The sequence below is a fragment of the Leiobunum rupestre genome, chromosome 8 (genome assembly GCF_980474605.1).
Source record: "Leiobunum rupestre chromosome 8, qqLeiRupe1.1.hap1, whole genome shotgun sequence".
NCBI lineage: Eukaryota > Metazoa > Arthropoda > Arachnida > Opiliones > Sclerosomatidae > Leiobunum > Leiobunum rupestre.
Window position 1 is genome coordinate 1,617,280 of NC_143391.1, and position 27,763 is coordinate 1,645,042.

Genomic DNA, 27,763 nt, shown 5'->3' on the forward strand with positions numbered 1-27,763 from the left:
AAGACCACAACAATTGTAAATTTGTATTTCTTTGATTAAAATAATAAAAACTGATCAACACGTTAACGCACATATGGTCCACAAAACGACTGATAAATTCAAAATAATTAAAATTTGGCATTTAATTCTCTAAAGGAAAATGTAACGATTATGTTGTAACATAAACTTCCCGGCAGCACGCGGAGAGGTCAATTGCTTGTGCTTCAATCGCGTCAGAAAACGTCCGATGTTAGGGATATCGGGCTGATATTTTTGAAGTGGTACAAAAAACTACGTAATGTAAGGTCGGGTGGCGGAGTGGTTAGCACTTACGCCTCGCAACAAGAGGAGCCGGGTTTGATCCCAGCTTGTGGCACTGGGTGAAAACTCGGAACAACTCCTTCTGCGTTGAGTTTGCCAGTTTTCTCCCCACTGGTTTAAGGGGTTTTCGGTTTCCCTTTCCATAAAAACTTGTGTAGGCTAACGGTAATAGTTAGGGTAGGGCTCGCGTGCCATGAAGGGCTTGCTACCCCCCCCCCCCTACGTATTGTAACCCGGCCACCTGTTTAAAGGCATTATAAGTCGCTATTATTACTTCTTCGTATAATGTACTGAACAAAATAGCCTGTATCTTCCCTAAAATTTCTTACTACCGCCGCTTATACTCCCTTTCAAATTGAAGAACGCCAAAGTGTGGCTGAAATTGGTACTAAAGTGACCGAAAAGCTGTTTCCTTTCGAATATAATAAACATAAATCATGACTTTATATACAAATGATAAAACACAACAATATAAGATAACGTTAGTTTTTTAACGATTACATCGCATCTCTCTTCGAAGATCATGAACTAGTTATTGAAAAATGGCCCGGCTATCATAACATCTTCCGCTCCGTGTCCTTGATGGACTTGACTGGGTAGTTTCAGGAATAACCGGACCAGGGGCTAACGATGTCGAAAGGGATGAGCAATCTACTTGCTCTGGCTGAATTTGACTTGGTAGATGACGCAGGTGGAGTCGGCTCCGACGGAGACAGCCTTTTTCCGTTTGACGACGACCTTCTTCCCAGGTTGAAATGACATCTGTGTCAGGCGTCATTGGTTTTAATGACTGCCCCAGTATTGGAAGTGACGTGCGGATCCTATGATCCATAAGCAGTTCTGCCGGACTGTAGCCGTTACCAAGCGCTGTAGTGCGGTAGACTTGTTGAGCGACGTAAGTATCGGTCTCCTTCTTCAACGACGTTTTTGCTATCTTGACGCTGGCCTCGATGAACCCGTTGCTTTGGGCAAATCTTGGACTGGACATGACGTGCGAAAATCTCCAATCCTTAAAGTACGCAAAAATCATCGATGAAAAGACAGGTTGGAATTGGAGACCATTATCAGAGCAGACCAACTCCGGCGTACCATGGCGAGCGAAGATTGACTTGCAATGGTTGATGACGCTTGCCGCCTTGAGGGACGTTAGGAGCACAAGTTCCGCATAACGCGAATAAAAGACTGTGATTAATAAATACCATTTATCTTGAAGAAAAAACAAGTAAATGGCCACCTTCTGCCAAAGTCTTTCTGGAAACACCAAAGGTAACATATTTTCGATCTGCAAAGATAGTGTAGGGCACCACACTGACTGCTGATCCCGACGACCACATTTGGTGAGTCCCTGGTGCTCCTGATGAATGTGGTCTAATAATTCTTTCCTCAGGGACAGCGGGACAATGATAAGAGAGCCCTTTAAGAGTAGTCCATCGATGACAGACATGTCGTTGCGGCGTTCTCAGTACTACTCACACCCGGTAGCAAGTTTCTCCCTCTCCGGCCAACCGTTCTCCACATAAGTACGTAAGCTCCTGAACCCTTCATCTGCTGATTGAGCAACTTCGATCTCCTTAAGTTTAACATCTGAAGCAGGAAATGTGGAACGAACGACTTGGGTATGACTTATGATTTCCTCTTCAATCTCCGGATCCCCAACATCTGCCACAGGACTACGTGACAAAATCTTTCCCCGGCGTATGGAAGATTGAGTACGAGTATCGCATCAGTTTTAAACGCATTCGCTGAAGTCTTCGCGTGATGTCATCAACAGCTTCGTCGAAAACATCGGTACGAGCGGCGTATGGTCGGTCTCAATCCTGAATTCGATCCCGGTGATAAATTCCTTGAACCGATCGCACGCCCATACGATAGCAAGTCCCTCTTTCTCGATCTGGGCGTACCGTTTCTCAGTATCGCTCAGAGTTTACGAGGCATACGCAACAGGCTTGAAGCTTCCGTCATCCTGTTTATGTTTTAGAACGGGTCCCAGCCCATACGACGAGGCATCAGAAGATAGATCGTTTCCCGCCGAGGATGATTGCTGGCTAAAACAGTTGATCTTGTTAAGGACTTCTTGATCTCGTCAAAGGCCTCCTGTTGACTCGGTCTTCAAAGCCATCCAGCTGTACCGCGAAGTAGTGCCGTCAGTGGGTGCGCCAGATCAGCTTTCTTCGGAATAAAACGTCCCAGATACGACGCCAACCCCAGAAATCGCTTTTACTCAGTAGTGTTTGTTGGCGGCTTAATTTTCACAATAGCGAGAATCTTCTGATCGTCGGGGTGAATCCCTTCACTATCAATAATATGGCCAAGGAACTTTATTCTTGAAACGCCGAACTCACATTTATCCGGATTCAAAGTCCGAGTACCTTCCGAAGATGCACATCGTGTCAACCCATGTCACCCGCCAAGATGAGGATATCGTCCTTATCAAGAAGAACGCCGTCCAGGTTTACTAGAGGCTCTGACATCCGCTTCTAGAAGAAATATCTTTGCATCTCCAATCTGCCCCAGGATGTGCTCAGTAAACGGAAGAGCATGAAGTTCTCGCTCCACGTACTGATTAAGTGGCGTTAGATCGACTCATATACGAACGGACTGTTCAGGTTTGGAGACTAGCCCTTCCTTTTGGGGCTTGCGCACGACTACCACCCCAAAGCACCAATCAGTTGGTTTGTCTACCGGAGCAATCACATCCATCTCGACCATTTTCTCTAGCGCCGCCTTGACTTTGCCCATCAACTGAAGTGAAACCCGTCTTGGAGTTGAGAGTGCAAACGGTTCTGCACCCGGCTTCAGTCTAATCGTATATGAAGCCTTCACGTGCCCCAGCCCTTCAAACAATTCAGGGAACTCTTAGGCTTGACAGAGGTGTTAGGTCCCGAAACTTCCAGGCCGAAAAGTCGCTTTACCAGTCCATGCTGCTCACTTGCAGTACTGGAAAACAGTGGTTGATCTAGCCCATCAACGACAAAGACTGTGATAGGAATCTGTAGACCGTTGTATTCAGCCCCATCACATCGTAGTAAACCTTTGTCCGGTCCAATTAATGGTCTCTGGCGGTGACAGCTGCAAATTGAATTTCTGCTTGAACATATCCCTGGGTATAACCGTTTCATCGGCCCGGGTATCAACTCTGAACGTAATTGAGGAGTTGTTAATAAGAATTACTTGAGACCATCGTCCCTGCAGCTCAATGCAACCGACACTTGAAACACCTCCCATGTAAAATGCATCAGAATCTTGGCTCTTTACCGCTTGGACCCTTTTCTTGTACCTACAGACTTTTGCGTAATGACCAATCATCTGGAAATTATTGCATTTCGCACACTTGGCCGGACAAATAGATGACTTCTGATGTCTCCATCCACAATTTCCACACTGAGGATCGGTATCAGACGAAGTTTGGTTCACCGTATACGATCCGTCTTTAGTCCTGTCTTCTGAAAAGCGCTGTCTAAGCTTGCCCTTCCTGCTAACACGATTAACACACGGCTGTTTCGTTCCACACTCAGGTTGTTTTTTCTTGACTTCTTCACTCATACGAGCCATTTGCGTCGCCTTCGCCAAAGTCAAGGTGTCGTCAAACTGCATCCTTTCAGACAGACTTCGATCTCGTATACCGACATTTATTCAGTCTCGGATGAGTTCATCATGTAGTGTTCCATACTGACAATGCTGAGACCAAGTGTGTAGTGACGTTATGAATTCCTCGACGGCTTCCACTTCTCGCTGAATCCGATAATTTAATTTTGCCCGTTCATAGACGACCAGCCGCTTGACAATGTAATGACCCTTAAAGGCCGTGATCACCACATAAAAATCGGCTTGTTGAGTTACAGTCAGAGCCAGGGAGTCGAGGATATTATCCGCTTGATGTCCCATAAAATAGACTATAGGATAACTATCTTCTCGGAACTAGTTTTGTATACTAGTCCACTGACGTAAGATAAGGTTCGAAACGCCTCCGCCAACGTGACCAATCTTCAGGGATAAACGTGAATTGCTCAGGAGGTTGAATCATTGACATGGCTGAAGGACCCGAACTGTCTTCCGTTTTCGGAATCGAGGTTTCTCTGGACGACGTACGTGGGCCATAGCTTTCCGAACTGAAATAGGGGCAAACTAGACGCGTAAACATAAAAAATCTAGATTGATTTCAATTACCGGAATCCTACCGTTGCCACCATGTGTTGTAAACTCGAATCAAAACAAGCCATTCGAAAGCAGAACGGTAACTGTTTATTTAAATTGTAAACCATGACTTTATATACAAATGATAAAACAGAACAATATAAGATAACGTTAGTTTTTTAACGATTACATCACAAGTAGGTCAAATGCCCCGTATATAAACTTATCCCTGAACTCCAATGTACAGCGTGTAGAACACTTCTACAGGCGCTAGTAGACCAAAATCCAATTTTGAGCAGGAGCAACATTCCCTAATTAAAAGGGCTTATGTACGAGTTAGTAGGCAAAATATATTCACGTAGGCTTACTTAACCAGCTTCGTTTGCCAGAGCTGCCGTTCGTCGGAAACCAATATAATTTGGCCGAGATACAATTTCATTAACTGACGGATTGACGTCCTCAATTAAAATTATAAAATCAACTCTAAATCTCACCCCCGAAACAAAGCAATTTACATTCTCTTGATTTTAATTGGATTAAAGAATTTTTATTACCTAACAACTTAACTTTTATTTTTTACCGTTATAAAACGGTGCGGCTTTAAACGAACTTTTAGAAGACGAAATTAAATACGTGATTGTGTTACCTTAGTTCGTTGGTTTTATTTTTTATTTTTTTACATTCGCGTGTCGTAAGTAGGTTGCGCTCTATTTATAGCCATTAAATAAGCGTCGGCTTAGCCTCTCATTTTTGTCCTCGGCTTCCACCGAATACTAGGTCGCGATACACGTGGGAGTGGATGTATTTTAGAGGTTTAACACGGCGCTTTACAAAGACTAGATATAATTTTCCTCGTTTTTATGCATTTTTAATTTGAATCAATATTTCTGGCGTGTTTCGGCCTTATTTCGTTAAACATAGAACTCAGCAAGGCACTAACTTAGTTCCAAGGCATCTTTAATTCAATTGGCCAAGTTACATTACGTAGGAGTGTGGTGGTCAGCCGTTCATACCACGCTAGCCCACAGCTCCCTACACTTACCATTAGTAATAATAATAATCGGCTAGGCTAATACCCCAGGCACCACCTAAGGCCCAAGTCATCGAGCGACTTTTAATGACTTTAAACAGGTGGCCGGGTTACAATGCATAGGAGGGTGGTGGCAAGCCCTTCAAGCCAACAGCTCCCTACACTTACAATTATTGAAGGGGTAAACGAAGAACTCCGGGGAAAACCCCCTTAACCCTGGGGAGATAACTTGCAAACCTAACGAAGGAATAGTTCCAAGTTCATAATCAGTGCCACAATATGTGATCAAACCCGGCTCTTCTTACTGCAAGGCCAAAGTGCTAACCCCTCTACCACCCCATTTCAAGGACCTTTGGTAATTATTTGGCAAAACATGTAGGTCTACACAAATCATAAAACCAAGTTAAGGTTCTAATGACCAAGGCCTAGCTTCAAATGTGTAAATCTAATAATGGGACAATTTGTTTTCTAAATTAATGTTGTAGTACTTATTTAAAATAAGAATAAAAATGGCATAATATCTCATACACCATTTATGAAGCGGGCACTATTAAAAAACACAGAAGAAGAAATACAAAATTGCTCATTACTGGCAGTTTATGTAGTAACATGTCAAGTTTGCACACTACTGACCTTATCGATTTAGTGAAAAGAGACTATCTGTTCAACTTAGAATACATTCTGTTAAATCTTAAGGTTACATTCTGCTCAAAATTGGTAATATGTTAGAAGTTGGTCGGATTAACATTCAAATCAAATCATTTACATAGATCTGCAAATTGGCCATATTAGAAATTGTGTTTTGAGTAAGTCTGTGCTGTCTCAGAAACTGATTTATAAGTGTCTTCTATCAGTCTGTGATCGGAAAAGCAATAGAAAACTTGATGCAAAATTGTTAGCTCGTGTGAACCGAACTATTTTTTCGAAAATGATGGTTTACGAGAATGGACCTTTAAAGTGTTGAATTAAATTAATGAATTATATAAAAGTGTTTCCTATCTTCAGGCTGAAGAAATAGAGAGAAATTTCCTAATTGTCTAGCTTAAACGGTAGATTGTGGTTTAAATTGAAACGTGCCTAAGCTTTAAATATTTGTAATACGAGTCGTTCTTTTTCTATAGTCGTCGAACTGAAAGTACACTTAACCGATTTAAATAATTTTGCTTAGAGAAAGTCTCGGTACGCCAAACCTGGTCGTTCGAACCTCAAGAGAGCTTCACTTTACTTCTACTTCTATTGACGTTTCGTCGCTTTAGAGGGCTACTAAAATCGACTATTTCCCTTCGTAAGTTTCCCGTTTTCTGGTGTAAATGAAAGCTGGGGACTAATTGGCGCGTGTTGGCATGCAAACTGTTCTTTATTTTCACTCCGTACACTTGTTCCATTATAAATAGCCGCGGGGGTCACGTGTTCAATGTCCCGATGCGTGTTTCGCTAAGAGCATTCCCTCTGTAGATACACACCCACTCGTACGGCGTACGAAGCGTTTGAACGACTCTCGAATGTTACGGTTCTCGTGATTGATCGCAATTTAGGACTGCAAAAGGGAGCTGTGTTCGTATATTACCCTTTGGGTTTTTAGCGTAACCATAAGAAAACTGTGCGTGAGTTTTTTATATCAAAGATCGCTTTCTCGTATATTGTGTAAATAAGCTATTCGTGTTCTATTCAAATTGCTCTTAAATTGTTTCTCTCTCTCTCTCTCTCTCTCTCGAGAGAGAGAGAGAGAGAGAGAGAGAGAGAAATGTGCAGTTTTTTTTCAGGGAAAGACTTCGTGACGGCGTGCTGCGACGCAAAATTTGGTACTTAGCCTAACAGGGGGTTTTAGCGTCGATGCTCACAGTCGCGGCGTTTTGGCTCTAATAAAAACCAGCTTTAATGGAAAGAATGTTTTATTATTTCCCCATGTCTCCTCCTCCCTCACCCGTTTCGCTAAGCGATTATTGATAGTTTGGCTTTTGTTATTTGCCCAAGATATTGCCTTACAAGATTTGGCAAGGTCAAAATAGCAGGAATGAACTAAGTGTAATGTTCTTAGAAGAAACGTTCCAAGCCGTTGATTTAAGATCACGATTGATTCGGTAAGAAATATGGAAATTTATTCCAAATATAAAAAAACACGTTTGGTCTTTGTAATTGAACGCGCGGAAAATGACTAATTTTCGTGATTCCAAACTTAGGCGCATTAACACTAATTTACGTCATTTCAAATGCCGACTTTTTATAAAAGTTTTACATTTGAATAATTAATATACAGGGTGTTTTTTCAAAAGTTTATGCAAAATTTTTAAGGAGCTGTAGGGCGTGAATTGAGAAGTATGCCTGCTTGGTTTTGCGCTTGTTGCAGCCTACTTCCAGAGGCTAGTAGGCCACACTTTGAAGCTCTCTGGATCTCTTTTAACTCATCGTAGGAAAATCGAAAAAAAAGGGCATACTTCTCAACTCACCCCACAACTCCTTAAAAATTTTGCTTAACCTTTTCAAACACCCTGTATATATTTTCACGTTTTTCAAAAGGAAATATTATTTACAATGATTTGACCGGTTTTGAGGGGCTAGGCCATTTATCTAATAATTTCAGGCTTAGCCTCTGAAAACCAATCGGATGATTATGAAAGCTTAAAATCTCCAAACCGGTCAAATGATGATGAAAGGCTTAACTTCTAGAAAACTGGTAGGCCAATTTAAATATAAATTACTTTTTAAATAAATTAACACAGTTTTTCTATCAAGTTTTCCAACTACATCAAATATTTCATTTTCACTTCCGAAAATTGTTTTGAAAAATCATACGGATGAAATTACGTGCTCGAAGCGAATGCTTGATCACGAATACTTATTTCGGAAAAGAACGTTATATACTTCTGATATTAATTACTTTTAAAGTAATCACTGGTCTTTATTACGAGGTTGATTTAATTATAACCTTTCATTGGTTCCTTTTGAATGAATTACACGAGCTTTACCGCCGATCTAATCCCTCGGGGGAAATGCTGGTAAAAAGGTGAGCGCGCTGTATAGTCCGTAATTGATAGTGGCCAGGATAAATACTTAAATGGAAGATAACGCCCTCCTCCTATACAACTCGAAATTAGAGCAGACTCGTATATCGACGCTGAAAAACCGAAGAGTCATATTTGGTTGGGGTAAGGGTGTCGCCAATGTTGTCTCTAACCCCGGGGTTAAATGATAGTAGCGACTTACCAAGGTGAAAGCGATATCGTCAACGATGGATTCAATTTTGGGCGAGTCGCGCGGTGTCGAGGCCCGGTTTTTATCACAATTTCAGTCTGTACCGAAGCCATAGGCAAAGGAAGAGTACAGTCGTTTCCTTAAATTGCTGGAACCCCGTCCACGTTACGCTGGTCGGGTTATGGCTGTAGAGGTCGCTAGCTTCAACCCCCTCGAGACTATTTTTAATCCTTCTTTGAAATTTACGCTAGCGGGCTCTGATAAATGTAGGTAATTTGCGTCATAATTGTCGTACAATCAAGTTGGATTAATTAGAGGTAGAAGAGCGGGAGAGGGTGGCGGAGTGGCGGTTGGTCCGGGGGATAACGCGAGAGCTGACTTCGCAGAAAGATCCTGTTCCCTGATTTTCTTCTTTCGAGGGAGACAGTTTGGGTTTTTATACCGATAGGCGTTCACGCGAAATTTGAGCTCGTTACGAATTTTCCATCTCGTTTATAACGATGGCAGGAAGGGTTTGCGAAGACGTTTTGGGATTGAAATGGATTGGTTAAGCGTATGGGACGGATAGCTGAACTGTAACTGCTCGGTTCTCTTATCTTTGGGATTATATGGATCGTTGCATTACCGAGTTAATTGAAATACATCCATTACGAAACTGACAGATTAAAAGTTCAGAAAAATGTTGATAAATTTATTTTGTCCTAAATTGGACAGATAAAATTGTGAACCTGATCCCAATGGTATCAAATAATTTTTATTAACTCTGACAAACTGACTGGAGTGATTTAATCTAATTGATTGCTAACATTTGATAAATAAATTGGAAATATTTTGGCCAATTTGATTATAAATATTTAAACAAACTTGAATTAATTTCATAATTACACTACCAAAACATGATTAAATGTGAAATATTTGTTTCGATTATAAAACTTAAAACATGTTCTTGGAATTTTTTAGTGTTAAGGTGGGGCTAATCATAATCCCAGTCCTACGAAAATGAATTTTCATTGACTCTTGAACATCACAATAGCATATCCAATTTCTAAGACATTTAAAGGCCAAGCTGAGGTATATCATTTAAAATTGAAAAAAAGACAACTGTAAATTAAATATTTTTTTCAGTTATTCATGTCTGCATTGATATCTAAACAGAACTAAAAGTTAATCTTATTAATTAAAATAGATTTGGAATTACATAATTTTTGGTCAATTTATTTTTGTCTGGCACCTCATTCATTCTCAAGCTGTACAATAAATTTATTTTCCAATTCTTTAGATTATAATTTCCTTTGTTAGATACAAAAGGACAGAAACATTATGATTATTTAAAACCTGTTTGAAAATGAAAATGAAGATAATTTTATAAAATGATAAAGTAACATTTGATCATTTCGTAATCACATTCTTTTGCTAAGAAAACACTATGCTAAATTCTGATTTTATTAGATGGTCAGATCACTAGGTTATAGTAAGTCCTAATAATCAAGATAAAAATTTTAACATGATTTGATCATACGATGGTGTTCTAAATATTGAGGCAGTGATCTGCCATTCGATCAAATGTTATTTGATGAGAAATATTCATCTAACGACCTTATCATAGTTTATTTTTGATCAAATGGTGTTCATACCATTTTCATAAAATATTCGTTAGCTAGCAAATTGAGATCCAGTTGGAAAGTTTCTGACAACCTTCCTTTTCAAGAAAATTACAAAGAAACATTTATAGAAAAAAAATAGCTACTTTATTAACACAGTAAAATTTTACCGTGTAAATAAAGTAGCTATTTTTCTCTTTTATTAAAATTTAAACAGGTGTCTTTTTATATTATTAGAAACATTTATAATAAAAATCAGCTAGGCTTATTACCAAGGCACCACCTTACCAAGGCACCACCTTACCAAGAGTCTCGGAAAAATTATTAAAGGTTTTACCAAAATCGAGGTTTTCCCTCGATTTTGACCCCTCAGGTGGGGCGTTGTTTGTATCGTAGATTCAACTTAATCCCATTTTTACTTTAGTAGTATCAATGTCCATTAAATTTTTATTTAAAATATTTGACGAAATTTCTCTACATTTAGGAAATGTACTTAAATTTTCCGGTTTGTTTACGAAAGAAAGTTTGTCGGTGTGTTACGACGCGACGTTCGGAGGTGTACAGACGGACTATTAAATGGAACCGTTTTCTTACATTCGTTTTATAGTTTTCCTCGTAAGGGCTTTCACTATTTTTTTGGTTTGTTGGAGAGGGTAGCTACGTCGATTCGTCAGCCTTTACGACTCAAGGATTTCAATCTAGTTGTTTTATTAGTCTGGACCGAGTCCAGACAAATTGGTCAAATAAACCGGGTCTCCTCTTCTTTCGTCGTTTATTTTTCATGACCCAGTACCGCCTTTTTCTCTCAAACCGCGTCGCCGATGAGTCCAAACCTGGCCCAAAAAAGGAGCGTCGAAGCGCTAATGCAAAAGGGGGGCTCGGGCTCTTCTTGATTTGAGACACTAGGATATAAGAGCGCGGAGAAGAGGCATACGAAGGCGCTGAGAATGGATATGGCGCCTGGTCGAGACGAAAGTTTTTGTTGACCCTTATCATCTTGTCGCTGATCCTCGCGTGGCCGCTGGGAATGACCAGAGGTACAGCTTCTTCCTCCATTTCCGGTCATGGTACTTCAGTTTCTTTTTTTGGAAAGGGGTTAGACCTCTTCGAGACACAGCTTAGTTTTAATGCGTTCAATGCGTTAACGTCTATTCGACGACTCAAGATAAATACAGAAATGACCAAACGGTTCACCGTTGATTAAATATATAATTTTTTACTGAGCGCAGACTAAAGTAATTCATATAGTTGCTTTTATATAACGCTGGAGAAAAAAATAGCGATATTTAATGTAATATCGTAATCAGTGGCGTCACCAGGATTTCCAAACTGGTGGCGCTTAAGCCGTAAGCGCTGGTCAGGGCCATCCCATTTTTAAGTTCGAAGAAACATTTCGCCAAGTAAATTGTAAAAATTCTGAATTTTAGGATTCGCTTTTCAGAAATTTTAGGTGGCGCTTCAGAAATTTTACAGGTGGCTCAAGCGCCGCCTAAAACACCCTAGCGACGCCACTGATCGTAATGTATAACTTAAAATTAACTTTCAAGAGCTTAACCTTTAATTTCATTTAATACACTATTTATTTTGAATTGCTTGGACAAATCTTCTCTTATTAAGAAATCAAGTATATTCGGGCTATATTTCGTAGTAAGTGGTTGTAAATATGAAATACTTATATTTATAAATTAGCTAACTTATGAGGTCCTTTTGGGATGAATTTAAAACCAGGTGATAGGGTTGCGGCTAGCTTTGTCAGAGCTATTGACAAACGTCTCTTGACTATTTATTTCTTTAAATTTTGTAAAAAAAAAGAGGAAACCGAAGTACTGAAAGGAAACGCCCAAAGAAGACCAAAAGGAAAGGCTGAATAAGAGTTTCTCAGGTATTCAACCAGTGCCCCGTCAACCTGTCGCTAAATTAGGCTTTTCAAATTTGTATATTTTATTAAAACATAAATAAATTTTCTGAAAAAAAATATCTTAAGCGCGCTTAGAACTTGTAATGTATTTCGTGAGCCCTATATTTCCGCCGTTTGTAATTAAATTTTCCCCATCCCAGTGACTGTTAAAAAATATTTGGCCGAGGGGTTTTCCGCTTAAATTACGTTCTTCCGCTTAGTTCTATAAAAGTATTATCAGACATTTTTTTAAATAGGTAACCGTTTAACACTTAACCAAGATACAGATCCCAAATAAACTTAGAATACTCCAAAGGTTTTATTTTTGTATTTCTATAAAGAAAATCTATAGAATATGTATAGACAACCTTTAGAATCATGGGTAATTTTTCTAAAGGTATTTGCTTTAGAAAACGTTCAGAATATCTTTAGAGGAATAAATATTTTCCTGTTATAAAAATCTATAGAATATCTTAAGAAGTCCTATGGAACACAATAAAGATTGTCTTTAGAATTATGGATCATTTTTCTAATGGTATTTGCTTTAGAATACCTCTACAACATTTAAAAGAATTCTTTATGAATATCTATAGAATATCTTTAGAATACCTATAGAGCACTTCAAAGATAGTTATATTTAGCTATAGAAAATATTAATAGCTCATTTAAGATGCTTTGAAGAGTGTCTTGAGAGTTCCTATGGAAAGCTAATAATAATAAATAATAGTAATAAAAATATTTATACTTGTGCTATGAAATTAGGCACAATAGGATCCTCCACACATGTTCAGCCTTTCAACATGTTCTTAATGTCATGTGTTTTGAACGTGTTTTTATTGGAAATGTGCAGCATATTCAAAATTTAAGTCACTGCAGAGTAATTAACTTTTAAATGAAATATCGTTAGTCAGCTATATTCTTTGGTTATAAGTTACAGACCTATGCAAAGCAGGATGAATACGCAGAAATATAAAACGTTGTAAAACTATAATATACCGGTCATAACTTTTAATGGCTTTAAAAGTCACTTGATGACTTGGGTATTAGCCTAGCTGATTATTATTATTTATATCAAATATAATGCTTTAAAAACTGGCCCAATTTAAAACATTTTATTGCAAACAAATGGCTCAGTCTACTCAGTCTCTTGAAGAGTACCAAAGTCTTCCAAAAATAAACAGTTTGACACATACATTTGCCATTGTCGTCGCCGTATACCTCTTTTCAATCATTAAAGCTCTGTTGCGATTTTATTATTTAGCAAAAGGCTTGATGCAAGTTCTTGTCTTGAAACGTCCAGTCTCTTAAACATTATGTTTGGCATTTACTGTACAATTACCTGTACAATAAATTAATTAATAATAGTAAGACTGAAATTTACTAAAACCTCGTGGGAAAAGTGCCAAGCTTGAACAAGTCTATTTTTCAAATTTCGTGCGGAATAACCGTAGCGCCATCTAGTGTAAAAATGGGTTTTGAAAGAAATGGTCGGCCATCTTAACTATCAGTTGTTATTTATTTTGGGGTATCTCTGCTATAATTTGAAAAGGAGTAAAGTTAAAGATAAATATAAATTTTGTTCTGGATATGCAAAAGGCATTTCAGGTTAAACTACTATATCTATGCGGAGATATATAGATCCGTATGAAACTATGAAATAACTAGAAAATATTTTGGAGATAACACAAATGACCAAGGCTCAGATTCAACATTCATTTGTCGTCTAATATAACTAATTGGGAAATATTTTCTTTCCTTATTCTAACTACAAGTTTTGTGAATCCATGCAAATTAATAGCTTACAAAGTTTTAGTTGAGACAATCTAGTCAATTTTAAATGTTTTTATTAACAAAACTCTACATTTGTAATATTACAACTATATCTCCTTTTTACTATTAAAATAAGTATATATGTTATTTTATCTGGTATCTTTTTTGTATAGGAAAAACAAACACTTACAATTTTTTCAAGGGAAGTGACATTGTGTCCTTCTCTTTTTGTCACGAATATGGTATTTATATAGTCAACTTGAAATTGGTCAGGACGAGAGTCATGCTAGTGCTCCACGAGAATCCCACATTGGTCACAAAGCGCAAGGCACGCCGTTGGAGCATACTGACGGGCATTACTCAAAGATACAGAGAACGTAAGTTTAGACTCCTAGAGTTTTTGTGGCGAAGGAGCAACGCGTAAGGTGCCGCCGAATAAACCCCAAGAGTTTTTGCAGCCTGAGAGGTTACTCGATCTATGTCTGTGCTCCAATCCAGAGTGTCAGTGATGACGACTCCGAGGTAACTTGCTCGAGCGGGGATCCATCAAGAGTGTGCACGGCATTATTTACAGGCCGACCTTGTCTACGGAGACACAGGATTGCATTTACTTCAAACTTATTCATTTGGTCTAATAGCTACTGGCGCGTGGTAAATTGCATTCAAATTCCGTAGATTTGGGAATTAGTTCGAATATTCGACATACTTTTGGTACAAAATTATAAACATATTCTAGCACTCTTTGACTTAGCTAGCTTTCCACGAAAACAAACTATTTGAAAAATAGTAGTGCCAAAACTACCACATCCGAAAAAACCTCTTCAGCGATTATGTTAATTATTTTTCTCTGTCGAAATTGGCGTGGGTATTCTACATCACACCGCAAAAGTAACTTCTTTGGACTGGCTTTGTACCTTATGGAAATGTATTACAGACTTGGGCAACTGCTATAGCAGCACTCTCCCTTTCCATCTAGCCCTTTTTGGAGAATCAATAATCGTAGCTGCGTGTCCTCAAAGCGATCGTAAGAAGTTTACTTTTCTTCCGCCGTTATGGTCCCCCTCCAGTCGAGGAGATGTTTTAAGTCATTTGCAAATCGCCTAATACTCCTTCTTTCGCTTCATTTATTTCGAGGGACGTGTTCCCAATAGAGTCGCGAGATATGTCCGGAATACGCGCTAAGACAAAAGTCCACTGAACCATTCTGTCGTCTCTCGCTCTCTCCGCGTGTCCATTTACGGTCGGTTTGGAGTAGACGACGCGATAATAATAATCACTGGATCCAGGCGGTCTTTTCCTAGAGTGTGGTTTCTCTCATTCTCATCATCATCGGCTTTTATTTGCTCGCCTTCTTAGGGACGACGCTCTTCTCGAAAATGGCCAAAAGCCGTCGAAAATGTCGCTTTAATCGCCCTTTAACCCTTTCACTCCACGTCCTTTCCCTCCTTCGCGCCATATGTCGAATGTACGGCTCCAATTTGTTTGCCTTGGTCGGGGGCTCTTCCGTTCGTTGGTCGCGACAAGACCCCAACCACTGAAAGGACTAATCCTCCTTTTTCCATCTCCCGTCGCGTTCATCGGCGGCCGACTGCTCAAAGCGAGGACAGACCCATTCGGACACCGGCCCGTCTGTCTCTCTTCCTCCGGCATTAAATAGTCATTTCCTTTCCTTTCATTACAACGTACGAACGCCACGAAAAAAAGGAGAAAACTTTCTACTTGTACCATAAGTACGTAACGGTACCACGTTGCGGACGTATGAAAAATAAAGGAGAAGATGAAAAAAAATCGTCTTTCGCTAATGATAACTTTTTACGGGTGAGTATTATTCGGAAGAGACCCAACGCTGGCCTCCCTCTTGTAGGTAACAGGGAGGTCCCAGTTTATTAAAAAGGATCCTCTGGTCGTTTTAATGATAGAGAGAGGAGGGGTTAAGCCTACGGACACCCGATGTTTCCGCTAGCCGGCCTTTTCGTACTGGGGAACCTAAATTAATAGGGGGACCAGAGAGGTCTTCTGTCAACCGAAATTCTTGGCGAGACGCTGTAGCGAGCCTTCTGTTTGCGCGGGAGTCGACCGCCCTTGTAAAGCAAACTCCGTCCAGTGTAGTGAGAGACCCGAGTTTATTATAGGACTTTAGCTAGTAGAACTTAATTCGCGGCTTGCTGCTACAAAGTTTGCCAAACATTCTTCTTCCCGATTTACAAAATTCTGCAGACGCTTATGCATCACCGTTTCGGGAGCCCATTCTCGGCCAGTTAAAACCTTTTATTTCGCTTTCTCTGGTAGGTAGTGTTCGAAGACGACTTTGGACTAGACATACGCACTCTCGCCTTTTGGTTTTCAAATTCGTTTTCTAGACTATAACAAATGCGTTTATAGTGCTACTGAAGTTGTCCGAAAGTTGAGCTAAATTAAACTTTGGTTTCAATTTATTAGGAATTTATTTGTATAATGTCGAATATACATATTTAAAGAACCGTATAGGTCATGGACAATATTTCCATTTAAAAGATCTCACGTTTTACCGACTTCTCATTTAAGACAGGAGGAAATATTAAGTACATATCTCTTTGAAAAAAAACTGTCGTTTACAGTACGGATAATTAAGATTCATATAATTGGGAAAAAATCTAAAACTCTCGAGTTACTCGATCTAATAAAGACGCGAAACACGGACCAAATAGACCTTCGAGTCAAAATTACATAAAAAATAATACTTATTATCCGCCAAAATTTAAATAAATCATAAAAGTATTGATAAACTGTCCATTTATGGATATCATTAGCGACTATTATACGATTTAATATGCAACAAATAAGTTTTTATTCGTATTATTTTCGGATATGGATATAAAAGAAATGAACGCCAAGCCCGAACAGAGCGTCACCGCTTAAAATTTACAGCTTGTATTATTCCATGTAACGACAAAATATCAAAATTACACTAAGAACCACTAGTATTGTATTATTAAGCACAGCACTAATTTGCCTAGCGAAAAGTATCTTGAAAATGCACCACGAGGCTGCGAAAACGGCTTCTCTCGTAAGACTATGTACTTCTACTATTTATCAGGAAGAGGAGTCCCCGTTAAAGAACAACGATCGAAACTCTTCGTGTGGTTCTTCATCATAACCGAATTTAGATTGAGAGGCCATTGTTAGACAAGGATTTCAATGGTAAAATGATATTTTTAAGGTGGGTTCTCAAATTTTAAGATTCTTAATTTTCTAGGGTTTGAAGTTGAAGAAATAGTTGTAAGTTCAGAAAAAATTTACATGATTACTGGATATTAATGAAATTAGCTTGATGAAGCTTCATAACGTCAGTTGTGTAACTTCTCTTAATGACATCAAGGCTTAGATAACAAAAAAAAAGATTGTCAAGGTTCGGTTATTATTTATAAAAACTCCCCATAAAAAAATTGAAATAAAAAGGGTCGGTACACGTAAAACTCATTAGTGACCCGCGGTAGCCAAGGCCTCCTCTTATAATTAAATGTTTCTCGCGTAATAAAATTAGAGGAACAAATTACCAGCATTATATTCCTGCAATCCAACTATTTATAATTTTCCATTTATGAAGAATAGAATGCGAAAAGCCATTGTTTGCCGGGCGGTCTCTATTAATGAAGAGTTTATCTGGCAGCCCCCCTTTTTCATTTCTTTTCGAAGGTAGCATTTAGTGGGTCTATTAAGTGTCCTATAGTATGACCATACGGGTCATTTTGACTGGTTAATTATACGTTCTCGAGGGTCGCACAATAGTAGGCGTTGTCACCTCGTGTCGCTGGCTTCTCGGGAGCCTTTTTCTCAACGACGTTTCACTTGGACCCAAAGAATTCGCCGGGGATGTGGAAACCTCGTTTACGCCACTATGTCACGCTTGCCCTGTACGCGAGTGTTTTACTTTACATTGCAGACCATTCAAAGGCAAAGAGCGCCGGGGCTATACATTTCAGAATTCTGCTTCATAGAGAAATCACAATAATTATTTTTACAAAAATGTTTGAATAATTCTGGAAATATTAAGAAGTAGCGGAAATATTTAAGAAATATTTTAAAATGCAAAAAATACCGTAAATTACAGACATTTAATTTTAATATAAAACATATTTAGAAATCTGAAATCTTGATTAAGCTTTGTTCCGCCCCAAAACGTAACGTTAGCCGTTGCTGGAATTCCCCATCAAGTAGTTCCAGTGATTACAGGTGCAACGGTGATATTGAAAATTACAAGCTTGTATCTCAGTCATCCTATAGACTTCTGCTACTGTATGTCGATGTAGATGAGTGAGAAATTTTAATTTCCAATATTAAATTAATTTGTAAGAATACTACCACAACAAAATATATTTACTATTTTTAGGTTTATATTTACATTTCCTGATTTAAATTCATGTTTTATTAACTCCCGGAATTCAAATTGGAGTCCCATTAAGACAAGTGGCGACTCCAGAGTAGTATCTGGATTATACAATCGATTTCGTTTTCGGTAATGCGTTGAAACTAGGGTATTATTTTCAATTGGTTGAGATTTCTAAAGCTTACCTTATACGTGTGGGTGCGAAATATTGCCCTTGTGTCAGCAACAGGGCACCGTTCGTCGCTTTTCACGCCAGTCACGTTCACTGTCTTACGACCGAGGCTTAGGGTCCATTTCATAAGAATGAACATCTTTTAGATTGAACTTAAATAAGTTAAACTACAAACCTATATTATGATTATTAACATAAATTGTTAGATTGTAAGGTGGTCAAATCAAAATATCTCGCTCTGCAGCTACGATAGGGGGCGATATTAACGGTTTCGTTTTGGTGTAACACAGCAAGGGTTTCAATTTTGTTAAAATCTATAGGTAATATTATCACCAGTGGCGTAGATAAGGCCCCCGCAGACCCCGCAGTGCGGGGGGGGGGCCGGAGCTTTAGGGGCCCCCTAATTTAATATCAAAGTATATACTAGATACCGGATAAAATTCCGAATATTGTTTTGCGGGGGGGCCTCGCGGGTCTTAGCTACGCCACTGATTATCACGAAATGTAGGTGTTGTCCTTGGTTCTAGGATCCTCTGGATTTACTACAAATATCAGAACTTTGCTGATTTTTTATGTTGATTTTGTTTTTATGGCTTTTTCGAAAAATTTTTGAATATTTTTCCTAGCATTTGACGTTTCCTCGGATATAATTTCTACCTAGCAATTTGTGGAATATGTTAATTTTCGTGGACTTTGCGGAATTGAAGATGGTGAATTTGTAAACATTTCCAAATCATTTTGAAATTTAGTCGAGGGTTGTACTAGTTTTCCAGAATATCCTGGATATAGAGCACTATTTGGCCTCGTTCAACTTGATAACACATAAAATTGCTTTTCTTTTATACGCGAGTCTTGTTGGTGTATTATACTCTACGATATAGAATGGATATGGCAGCCACGGAAGGCTGACTTAGCAGCCATCAAACCCCTCCATTTAAGTCCGAAATATGAAAAGGCGCGCGACCCAGCCAGTCTTTCATATACGCCCAAGTTTCGTCCTCGACATGTACGTCGCGTATAAAATATCCTATCTGGGGCGAAAAACGTTATTTTATACCATCCCTCTAATACGGCGTTAAGCTTCTTTAGATCGTCGGTAGGGGTCGCGCGATGGGTGTCAGCCCGCGTGGCCCGTATACCGCTACAGTTGGCAGTCTTCGCGTATAATGGTCTGGCATTAAAGTCGCGCGAAATGGCTGACGGGAACGACGTAGGAAGAAAAGAAGAAAAATAACAACTTAAGTGTGATAAAGAAACAAGCGGGTGGTTCTTTACCTCTTTTTTCGCGTAGTAGTAGGAGGGTGTTTTCTCTTTAGAAATGCTCCCCCCGTGCCGATCCGCGTGCGTGGACGCGTGACTAGCTCGCGGGTCACACGCCACGTTGATTATCCCAGGTAATATTGTATAATGTTATCTGCCGCCGAGACGAGAAAATAGGCGCGTACCGACCAGAAGGACGATTCCGTCGCTTTCCAACGGTACTTAGACGACGACAACGTCTGTTTTGCTATCTCTCTTTTGCTCCGTTTTCTTTCTGGCGTGCATGTCTCGGGGTTATTTTGGCGCTTGAATTTACGACGTGACGCGGAGAGAGCGCTTCTCTGTGCCGCAATTTTTACGTAATTTGCAGTGGAGGTTGGAGGGCCCTCGTCGCCGAGTGGGACGTGCTTTGACGCGAAAGCGAGACTGTTCGCGTCAAATTGTACAAATCTTTTTAAATCACGTGGTTTTCTTGGTGTTATAACGCCGTTTCTCGCTCTTAGAGAATGAATTACATTTTTATCTCTCTGTAACATCTTTAGTTTTACTTTGAAAAATGATATAACATCGGGATCTGTATGAATATATATTTTTAGATTTTAAGTTAAACCCCATTTATTTGAGTCCAACCAAAAAAATACTTAGTCCTCACCTCTAGTGGGTGATCTTCTGACGCCATCTTCGAAGATGGCAGCCAGGTACCGCTTTGGTGATAGTACCCACAATGGTGTCCAAAAAAATTTAAATAAGTATACAGTACGTTGATAACCTGGTGAACGCTACACTCAAGTCATTCCGGTTTGCCATTATAAGTTTGGTCACCATTCTGTAAAATGGCTGCCAGGAACACTTTTCTTTGTATTATCCACAATCATATAAAAAGTTTGCTAATTAGTACAATGTATATGTAATATTCTGTGAAGATTGAAGAAAAATCGGAATATTTGAACGCCATTTTGGAAAATCGTCGTTTGGAAGCCTTGAGTCTTTGGTGTCTGCATTAAATATTTGGCAGTTATCTTGGAAAATGGTCGTAGGAGGAAAAAGTACGGGGAACCCGATCAAGTGGTCCCTTCAATAGCTCGCAGTAGGGTCCAGGTTGGTTGTTTACAGGGAGCTTTATTTAGTAGGAAATCGGGTTCTGGAGGTCCAATTTAAATATATAAATGATGTTCAAATTATAAAAATTTTAATTTTGAATAATCCAAAAGCTAAGTGAAATAGAGCTTATTAAAAATGTATTGCTTGGCCAAACATCTCGTCTAGGCCAAAATGTCTTACAATGGAAGATCTGGGACTGTAAATCGGGTCGGGGATCCGAGAAAGAGGTTTCGCAACCTTTAGACCATGCCCCAGGGAGGTATCAGCCGGGCGGATATTTGAGCAGAGTCAAAGGGTCAAGTTTTATGACCTTTTGAAATTTTGACCTTGGTCGAACCGGTAATTCCTTATGGGATTTTATAAGCAAATTTCATGGGCACCAAAATTTTGAAATTTTGTGATGCCCATGTCAAACATGCGTAAAAGTGGTCATTCAAAGTTAAAATTTGGTAAAATGGCCCAAACTGGCCAGTTTGAATAAGGAGTGGTCAATATGGTCAAAAATGGTGAGTTTGCTATGGGAGTGGTCAATATGGTTAAAAATGGTCAGTTTGCGATGGGAGTGGTCAATATGAATAAAAATGGTCAGTTTGCGATGGGAGTGGTCAATATGGTTAAAAATGGCAAGTTTGCGATGAGAGTGGTCAATATGGTTAAAAATGGCCAGTTTGCGATGGGAGTGGTCAATATGGTTAAAAATGGTCAGTTTGCGACGGGAGTGGTCAATATGGTTAAAAATGGTCAGTTTGCGATGGGAGTGGTCAATATGAATTAAAATGGTCAGTTTGCGATGGGAGTGGTCAATATGGTTAAAAATGGTCAGTTTGCGATGGGAGTGGTCAATATGATTAAAAATGGCCAGTTTGCGATGGGAGTGGTCAATATGGTTAAATATGGTCAGTTTGTGACGGGAGTGGTCAATATGGTTAAATATGGTCAGTTTGCGACGGGAGTGGTCAATATGAATAAAAATGGTCAGTTTGCGATGGGAGTGGTCAATATGAATAAAAATGGTCAGTTTGCGACGGGAGTGGTCAATATGAATAAAAATGGTCAGTTTGAGGCTGGAGTGGTCAATATGGTCCAAAATGGTCAGTTTGCTATGTGAGTGGTCAATATGGTCCAAAATGGTCAGTTTGCGATGGTAGTGGTCAATTTGGTCCATAAATCTTGACCTTTTGACTCTGTTTAAAAATTCACTCTGCTGATACCTTCCTGGGGCATGGTCTAAAGGTTGCCATTACTTTTTCTCGGATCCCCGACTTACAGTCCAAGACCTTCCCATAGACCAATTACGCCTATTAACATTATCAATAAAATAATTCAACTCGTTATTATCGCCAACTTCGTAAGTAAAATAATAACCGTAATTATATGCAATAGCCTTTGTAGTCCTTGTACTTTTTCATACTATCTAATTGCGTCATAGAGATCATTCGAATTTCTTTCGTTTTCTGCATTAATTAACGAAAGTTCAATTCAACCATTCCGATAATTCTCGGGAAATCCAAACCCTGCGAATCACGTTTATACTTTCAAAATACTCTCGCTAGTGACAAAGTGGGTGTTTTATCAATCATTTTTAGGTTGCATATATATATAATTCGTCAGTTTTTTGTCAAAGTAAGCATTCGTTTTTATTTTGAAAACTTCAAAAAATTCACTTTGGTTTTGAATGTATAAAGCTAGCGCGGGAAATTTCCATTGGGTTGCGCTACTTCCTATTCTTTGACGTCGCTTCAGTAAAAAAATTTAAACATTTTCAATGTACTTATACGTTTTTATTAATAAATAAATCGTCCTTCTGAATTTAATGTTATCGTTTGAGTTTACCTAAATTGACACAATCTAATGCAGTCCAAATCTGATTTAAATGACGTTATAGCTTCAAAAACAAACTAAAATGTACAGTTTTTATCAGAAATATGAACCTAGGCTCCAAAAATTGAACATTTTCTCGAAGCTTTATTACTACTACACCAACATCGACCTAGGGTACGTTCAGTAGCACTCATCAAACGATCAATGAGTAATCGATTCCATCATTTTGTTACTGTGTGATTTTTCGCGTTTCCGATTTGACGTCACGATAGCATCCGATGTTCATAAAATAAAGCTCTGAGAGAAGGTTTTTGATGTCTTGACGTTAAACCGCGTCGGTGTTTACAGTTTCGCTGGCCGAGGGGTTAAAAATATACAACTGTATAGTTTTAATAAAAAATTCTACTGGTTTGGTTAAAGGGCTATCATTTAATTGGAATGCCTAAGTAAGTTACTACAATGGCCGTTTTCGCTTTTTTAATGAAGGACCGATCATTGCAACAATGACAAATAATGTTTTCAACAATTTCGTTATTTACTAACTCATTAATTATTGAACATTTATAGCCGCCATCTTTAAAAAAACAGCGCTGACTAGAAATAACACCGTTCAGTAACTTTCTACGACCCAAACGCTCATTACGCTAACATCAAGTAAAAACCGACTTTTCCCAGATTTCCGTTACTGAACGTACCCCTAAAATGAGAAAATTACGCTGTGGCTGAATATGTACTTATTTATAAAGGATATTTTTTACTAAAGTATATTGAAAACTTAGCGGGAGTCTGCGAAGGGGTAAAGCGAGTACATTTAAGAAAGGTTGCTAAAAGAAATTAGGCAAAGCCCCGATAAAACGGGGCAAAACGTTTAATTCGTTGATTTTAGACGGGAAAAATTAAGGATTTTACTACCTCTGGCAAAAAGATTCCAACCCAACATTGCGCATGTTGTGGAAAATGAAAACTTCACTCTTATTTACATCTTATACAGGGTCTTTTTTTTTGCTCGGAAAAGTGTTTTTTTTTCAAAAACTATTTATAGTACCGATTTCAAATTTGGAAGGTCAATTCTCTATACCGGGGGACATCAGTTTGAGAAATTTGAGCGTTTTCGGTAATGTTTTTCACCAATTTTGAAAAATTATTTTTCGACCACTAGGTGCGAGATAAAAAATGTCTATTATAAAGTTGTAGGCCGTCATCGAAAACCCTTAAAAATTGTTCACTCGACGAAAAACAACTTATTTATCAGTGAAAATTCGAGCTTGAAAAATTTACAAGTTGGTGAAGCCAAATTACGATTGTTTGAAACGATAATTGAAAAGGGAACAAGTCTAATACAAACGTAGTAGAGTTTTCACACTTGAAAAAATGTACACGTTTGGTTTTTAAATGCAGATATTTTATTCACATAAATTTTTACAAAACATTTTCAATAATATCACCATTGGCTGCAACACAGGTTTGTGCGCGGACAATTAAGTTCTCAAACGCTTTCTCTACCATTTCTGGTGTGACGTCTCGGCAAGCACTGATTATTCGTCTAATGAGTTCCTCCCTAGTTTCAATGGGCGTGGCGTATACCTTTGCTTTAACGAATCCCCAGAGAAAATAATCCAGCGGTGTTAGGTCAGGTGACCTTGCTGGCCAATGCACTGGACCATTTCTCCCTATCCACCTTTCAGGAAACTCGTTGTTGAGGTGCTCAGTTACTTGCCGGGAAAAATGCGGAGGGGCGCCATCTTGCTGAAACCACAACTGACGTCTTTCAGCCAATGGAAGGTCGTCGATTGCGTCACTCAGTTCGTTCTGTAGAAAATGTAAATACCTTTGGCCGTTGAGGTTCGTTGGCAGGAAAAAGGGACCAATCAAACGGTTTCCAACAAGTCCAACCCAAACATTGACCCGTTCAAATTGAACCTGGTAATGATATTCAAAACCCCAATGTGGGTTGATGTCAAGACCAAAGATGGCTGTTTTGATGATTAAAGGGCCCATCTCTAGAAAATGACGCTTCGTCGGAGAACAAAACATGGCGCAAAAATTGTCTATCTTCTTGGACAGCATTTAGTAACCAGTTGCTAAATTCATAACGTCTTTGATGGTCTCCGTCAATTAGTCCTTGGTGGAGCGTAGCTCTGTATGGGTGATAGCGATTCTTACGAAGAATTTTCCACACACGATTTGCAGAACAACCCAAATCAGCAGCGGCGTTAGCGCAACTGTGACGAGGATATGCCACAAAGTACGCGAGTACATTGTTCTCGAAGTCTAAATCCGGTTGACCCAATCCGCGAAACCTAGGTTGCAAGTTACCAAATTGATTGAAATCGTGAATTGCTCGTCTTACTGTATTTACAGATGGTGCTCCATTTGGATGTCTTTCTGCGAAGATTTCAGTCACTCTTCTAAGGTTTTGCGCTGCTTCTCCATAGTAAATGGCAACTATCTCGGTACGCTCAGCTACTGAATAACGAGGCATTGTTCGAAATATTATCAAACACTGATAATAATCTCCCAAAGTTTTCCTTTAAATACCCAATGCATGTTTAGGATTGACCTATAGCCTCGTGTTTTTTAAATCCGGTCGTTTTTTTAACCAAAGTTTCAACTGGATTAGGTAATTCGGTTTCAATTATCGTTTCAAACAATCGTAATTTGGCTTCACCAACTTGTAAATTTTTCAAGCTCGAATTTTCACTGATAAATAAATTGTTTTTCGTCGAGTGAACAATTTTTAAGGGTTTTCGATGACGGCCTACAACTTTATAATAGAAATTTTTTATCTCGCACCTAGTGGTCGAAAAATAATTTTTCAAAATTGTTGAAAAACATTACCGAAAACGCTCAAATTTCTCAAACTGATGTCCCCCGGTATAGAGAATTGACCTTCCAAATTTGAAATCGGTACTATAAATAGTTTTTGAAAAAAAACACTTTTCCGAGCAAAAAAAAAGACCCTGTATACTTCTGGTTTAATGTCTTTACAGTCTTCAACTAACACGCGTAGAAGTACAGCGCACGAATAAAAGAACACAATATGCCAGGAAATGTTATTGAACCTCGTCGATTAATGAAATACCCGGTCGTGTCCTTCCCATGTCATTGACGAAGTGGTTGGGTAAAGATTCGCGTCATTTGTCTCGCATTTAGTTTAATCGAAATTATCAATTTGTCATCAAATTTCCCCCATTCGTCAACAACCGCAATAGTTTCAGCCTATTCCCCTTTTCGCACTCTCAAATCAGACCGAAATCGAAGTGAATAAAATATTAACTCGAGTAACGAAGTAGAAAATAATCCGCGTACATACCTTCATTCGTCCGCGAATTAGGCTGGCTTCGGCGGTGGCGTTTTAGATTTTGGCCTCTTTACGCGAAGGAGGGGGAGTGAAAGAGGGGTGTTCAAACGCTAACGATCGACGTGGCCGTTTAATAACAACGATAATTAGTGAAACTAAATAGTTATAAAACTCGAGTTTGAAATTTCGTGGTGTTAATGTATTTATGTACGAGGTAAAGGGGCGAGAAGGTAGAAACCCGATCGGTCGCGACTCACCTCACAATTCAATACGTAAGTAGGAGCCCCAAAATTGAAATTATATATTTTATAATTTTTCTCTTCAAGAAGCCCAAACGTGAGCCTCCCTGATCCTTTATGACCTCTGAGTTATGGCGAATCGGCCCGTAATTAATTTAGAGGACTCGCCGGTATTAGGTCAATATTTCCCGTCCCTTTCATATTAGGTAATTCCCGTTTTAGCATAATTGAAAAATAGGGGATGAAATTATCGGCTCCAAGCGTCACGCGTTTGTCGTGTTGTAGTGAGTTGGACGCCAACATGCTGCGGTATCAAACCTATTTCCAGCCTCGTAAGTCGTCAAAATCTGTCAGATTGGTATACGCAACGACATTCCATAACCAGCGCGAAAGTATTAACGAAAATCCAGGGACCATCTCCACTCGTGACTTAACAATGTAAGAGAAAATTTTAATACAGCCAGTACTATTATATTCCTAGACGTCGATGTGTCTATATCGCGGTATCGAAGTCCGCAGTCGGTTATTGGACTCGTAAACAGCCTTGACCCTGTCGATAACGTCGCCCGGAGAGTCGTCGAAGATTGACTCCTCGTAAGTACCCTCGAGGCTTTAATAACTCGCGGGCCCGACTACTTAAGATGAAAGCGAATGCGAGAGTGACTCTTCCGAAGTGAGCCGCCATCCACTCTCGAGCATTTTGGAATGTCGCGTCACGGTCCTTTAAACCCTCGTTGGTCTCTCGACGATGGCCGAAGCTTCAGGGGAGGGAAAGGGAATAGACGTATAGGCTGGAAGACCGAAATTATCGACCTGTTGGGGCTGGTTCCTCTCAGGGACGGATTTGCCGCCGAAGAGATCATACCTTAATCTCTCTCCGTAGCGTTCATTTTCGAGACGACCACTCCGGTTCGGCAGCCCCTTTGGCCAACCCGACCTCGCGGTTCCAATGGCCTTTCGGAGCGTTTAGGAAAACAATGGCTCTGCCTAAATTACCAACGTACTTATCGGCGTTTTCCTTTGTTTATTGGCTAAGACAACATGATTGTAATACTCGGCTAAGCCCTCGGAATTCAGCAGGACGCCGTCAGATTTAGAGAAATGGACCGAAAAGCGCTTGTCATAATAAGCTTTCGCGAATAAACGTCGCTTGTTTATTTTAGATACATAATCGTACCTCACGAGAGCGCCCGCTGAAATAGAAGCACCACGGTGTAATGAAGTGTCAAGTCCATTTATTTTAGCATAGATATTTTAGTAAGCTTATGTCCTTATGTTAGCAGCTCTTTTTTGCCGCCCGTCTCGATACTTTTCTATCAGCAAAGTGTCACCCAAGAAGTGCGCCTCGGGGTGGACCACCCTCTTGGACCCCGACCCCTTTGCTACGCGGCATAAAATACATTTATATATATTTCAATAGATAAATCTGTATTTGAATGAAAGTATCTTTACTTTTGGAAAGCGATAATTCCGAAGGTGGACTCTCAGCAGCGTCAGCCCAAAACAACGAGAGAGCTCCCTGAAGTAAAGGGAAAGGCTGTTAGACACAAAGCCTTCTATTACGATCGCAAATGTTGGT

At 39.3% G+C, this 27,763-nt stretch overlaps 1 protein-coding gene across 1 annotated transcript in view; it reads left to right on the top strand.

The window, feature by feature from the left end:
- Positions 1-4,328: 4,328 nt before the first annotated feature.
- Positions 4,329-27,763, top strand: part of LOC149931646 (nephrin-like) — a 158,087-nt gene continuing 134,652 nt past the window's right edge. The window contains exons 1-2 of the mRNA XM_090156541.1: positions 4,329-4,385; positions 4,453-4,534. Of these exons, the coding sequence (XP_090012667.1) occupies positions 4,329-4,385; positions 4,453-4,534 (139 nt within the window). The remainder of the gene's footprint in view (positions 4,386-4,452; positions 4,535-27,763) is intronic.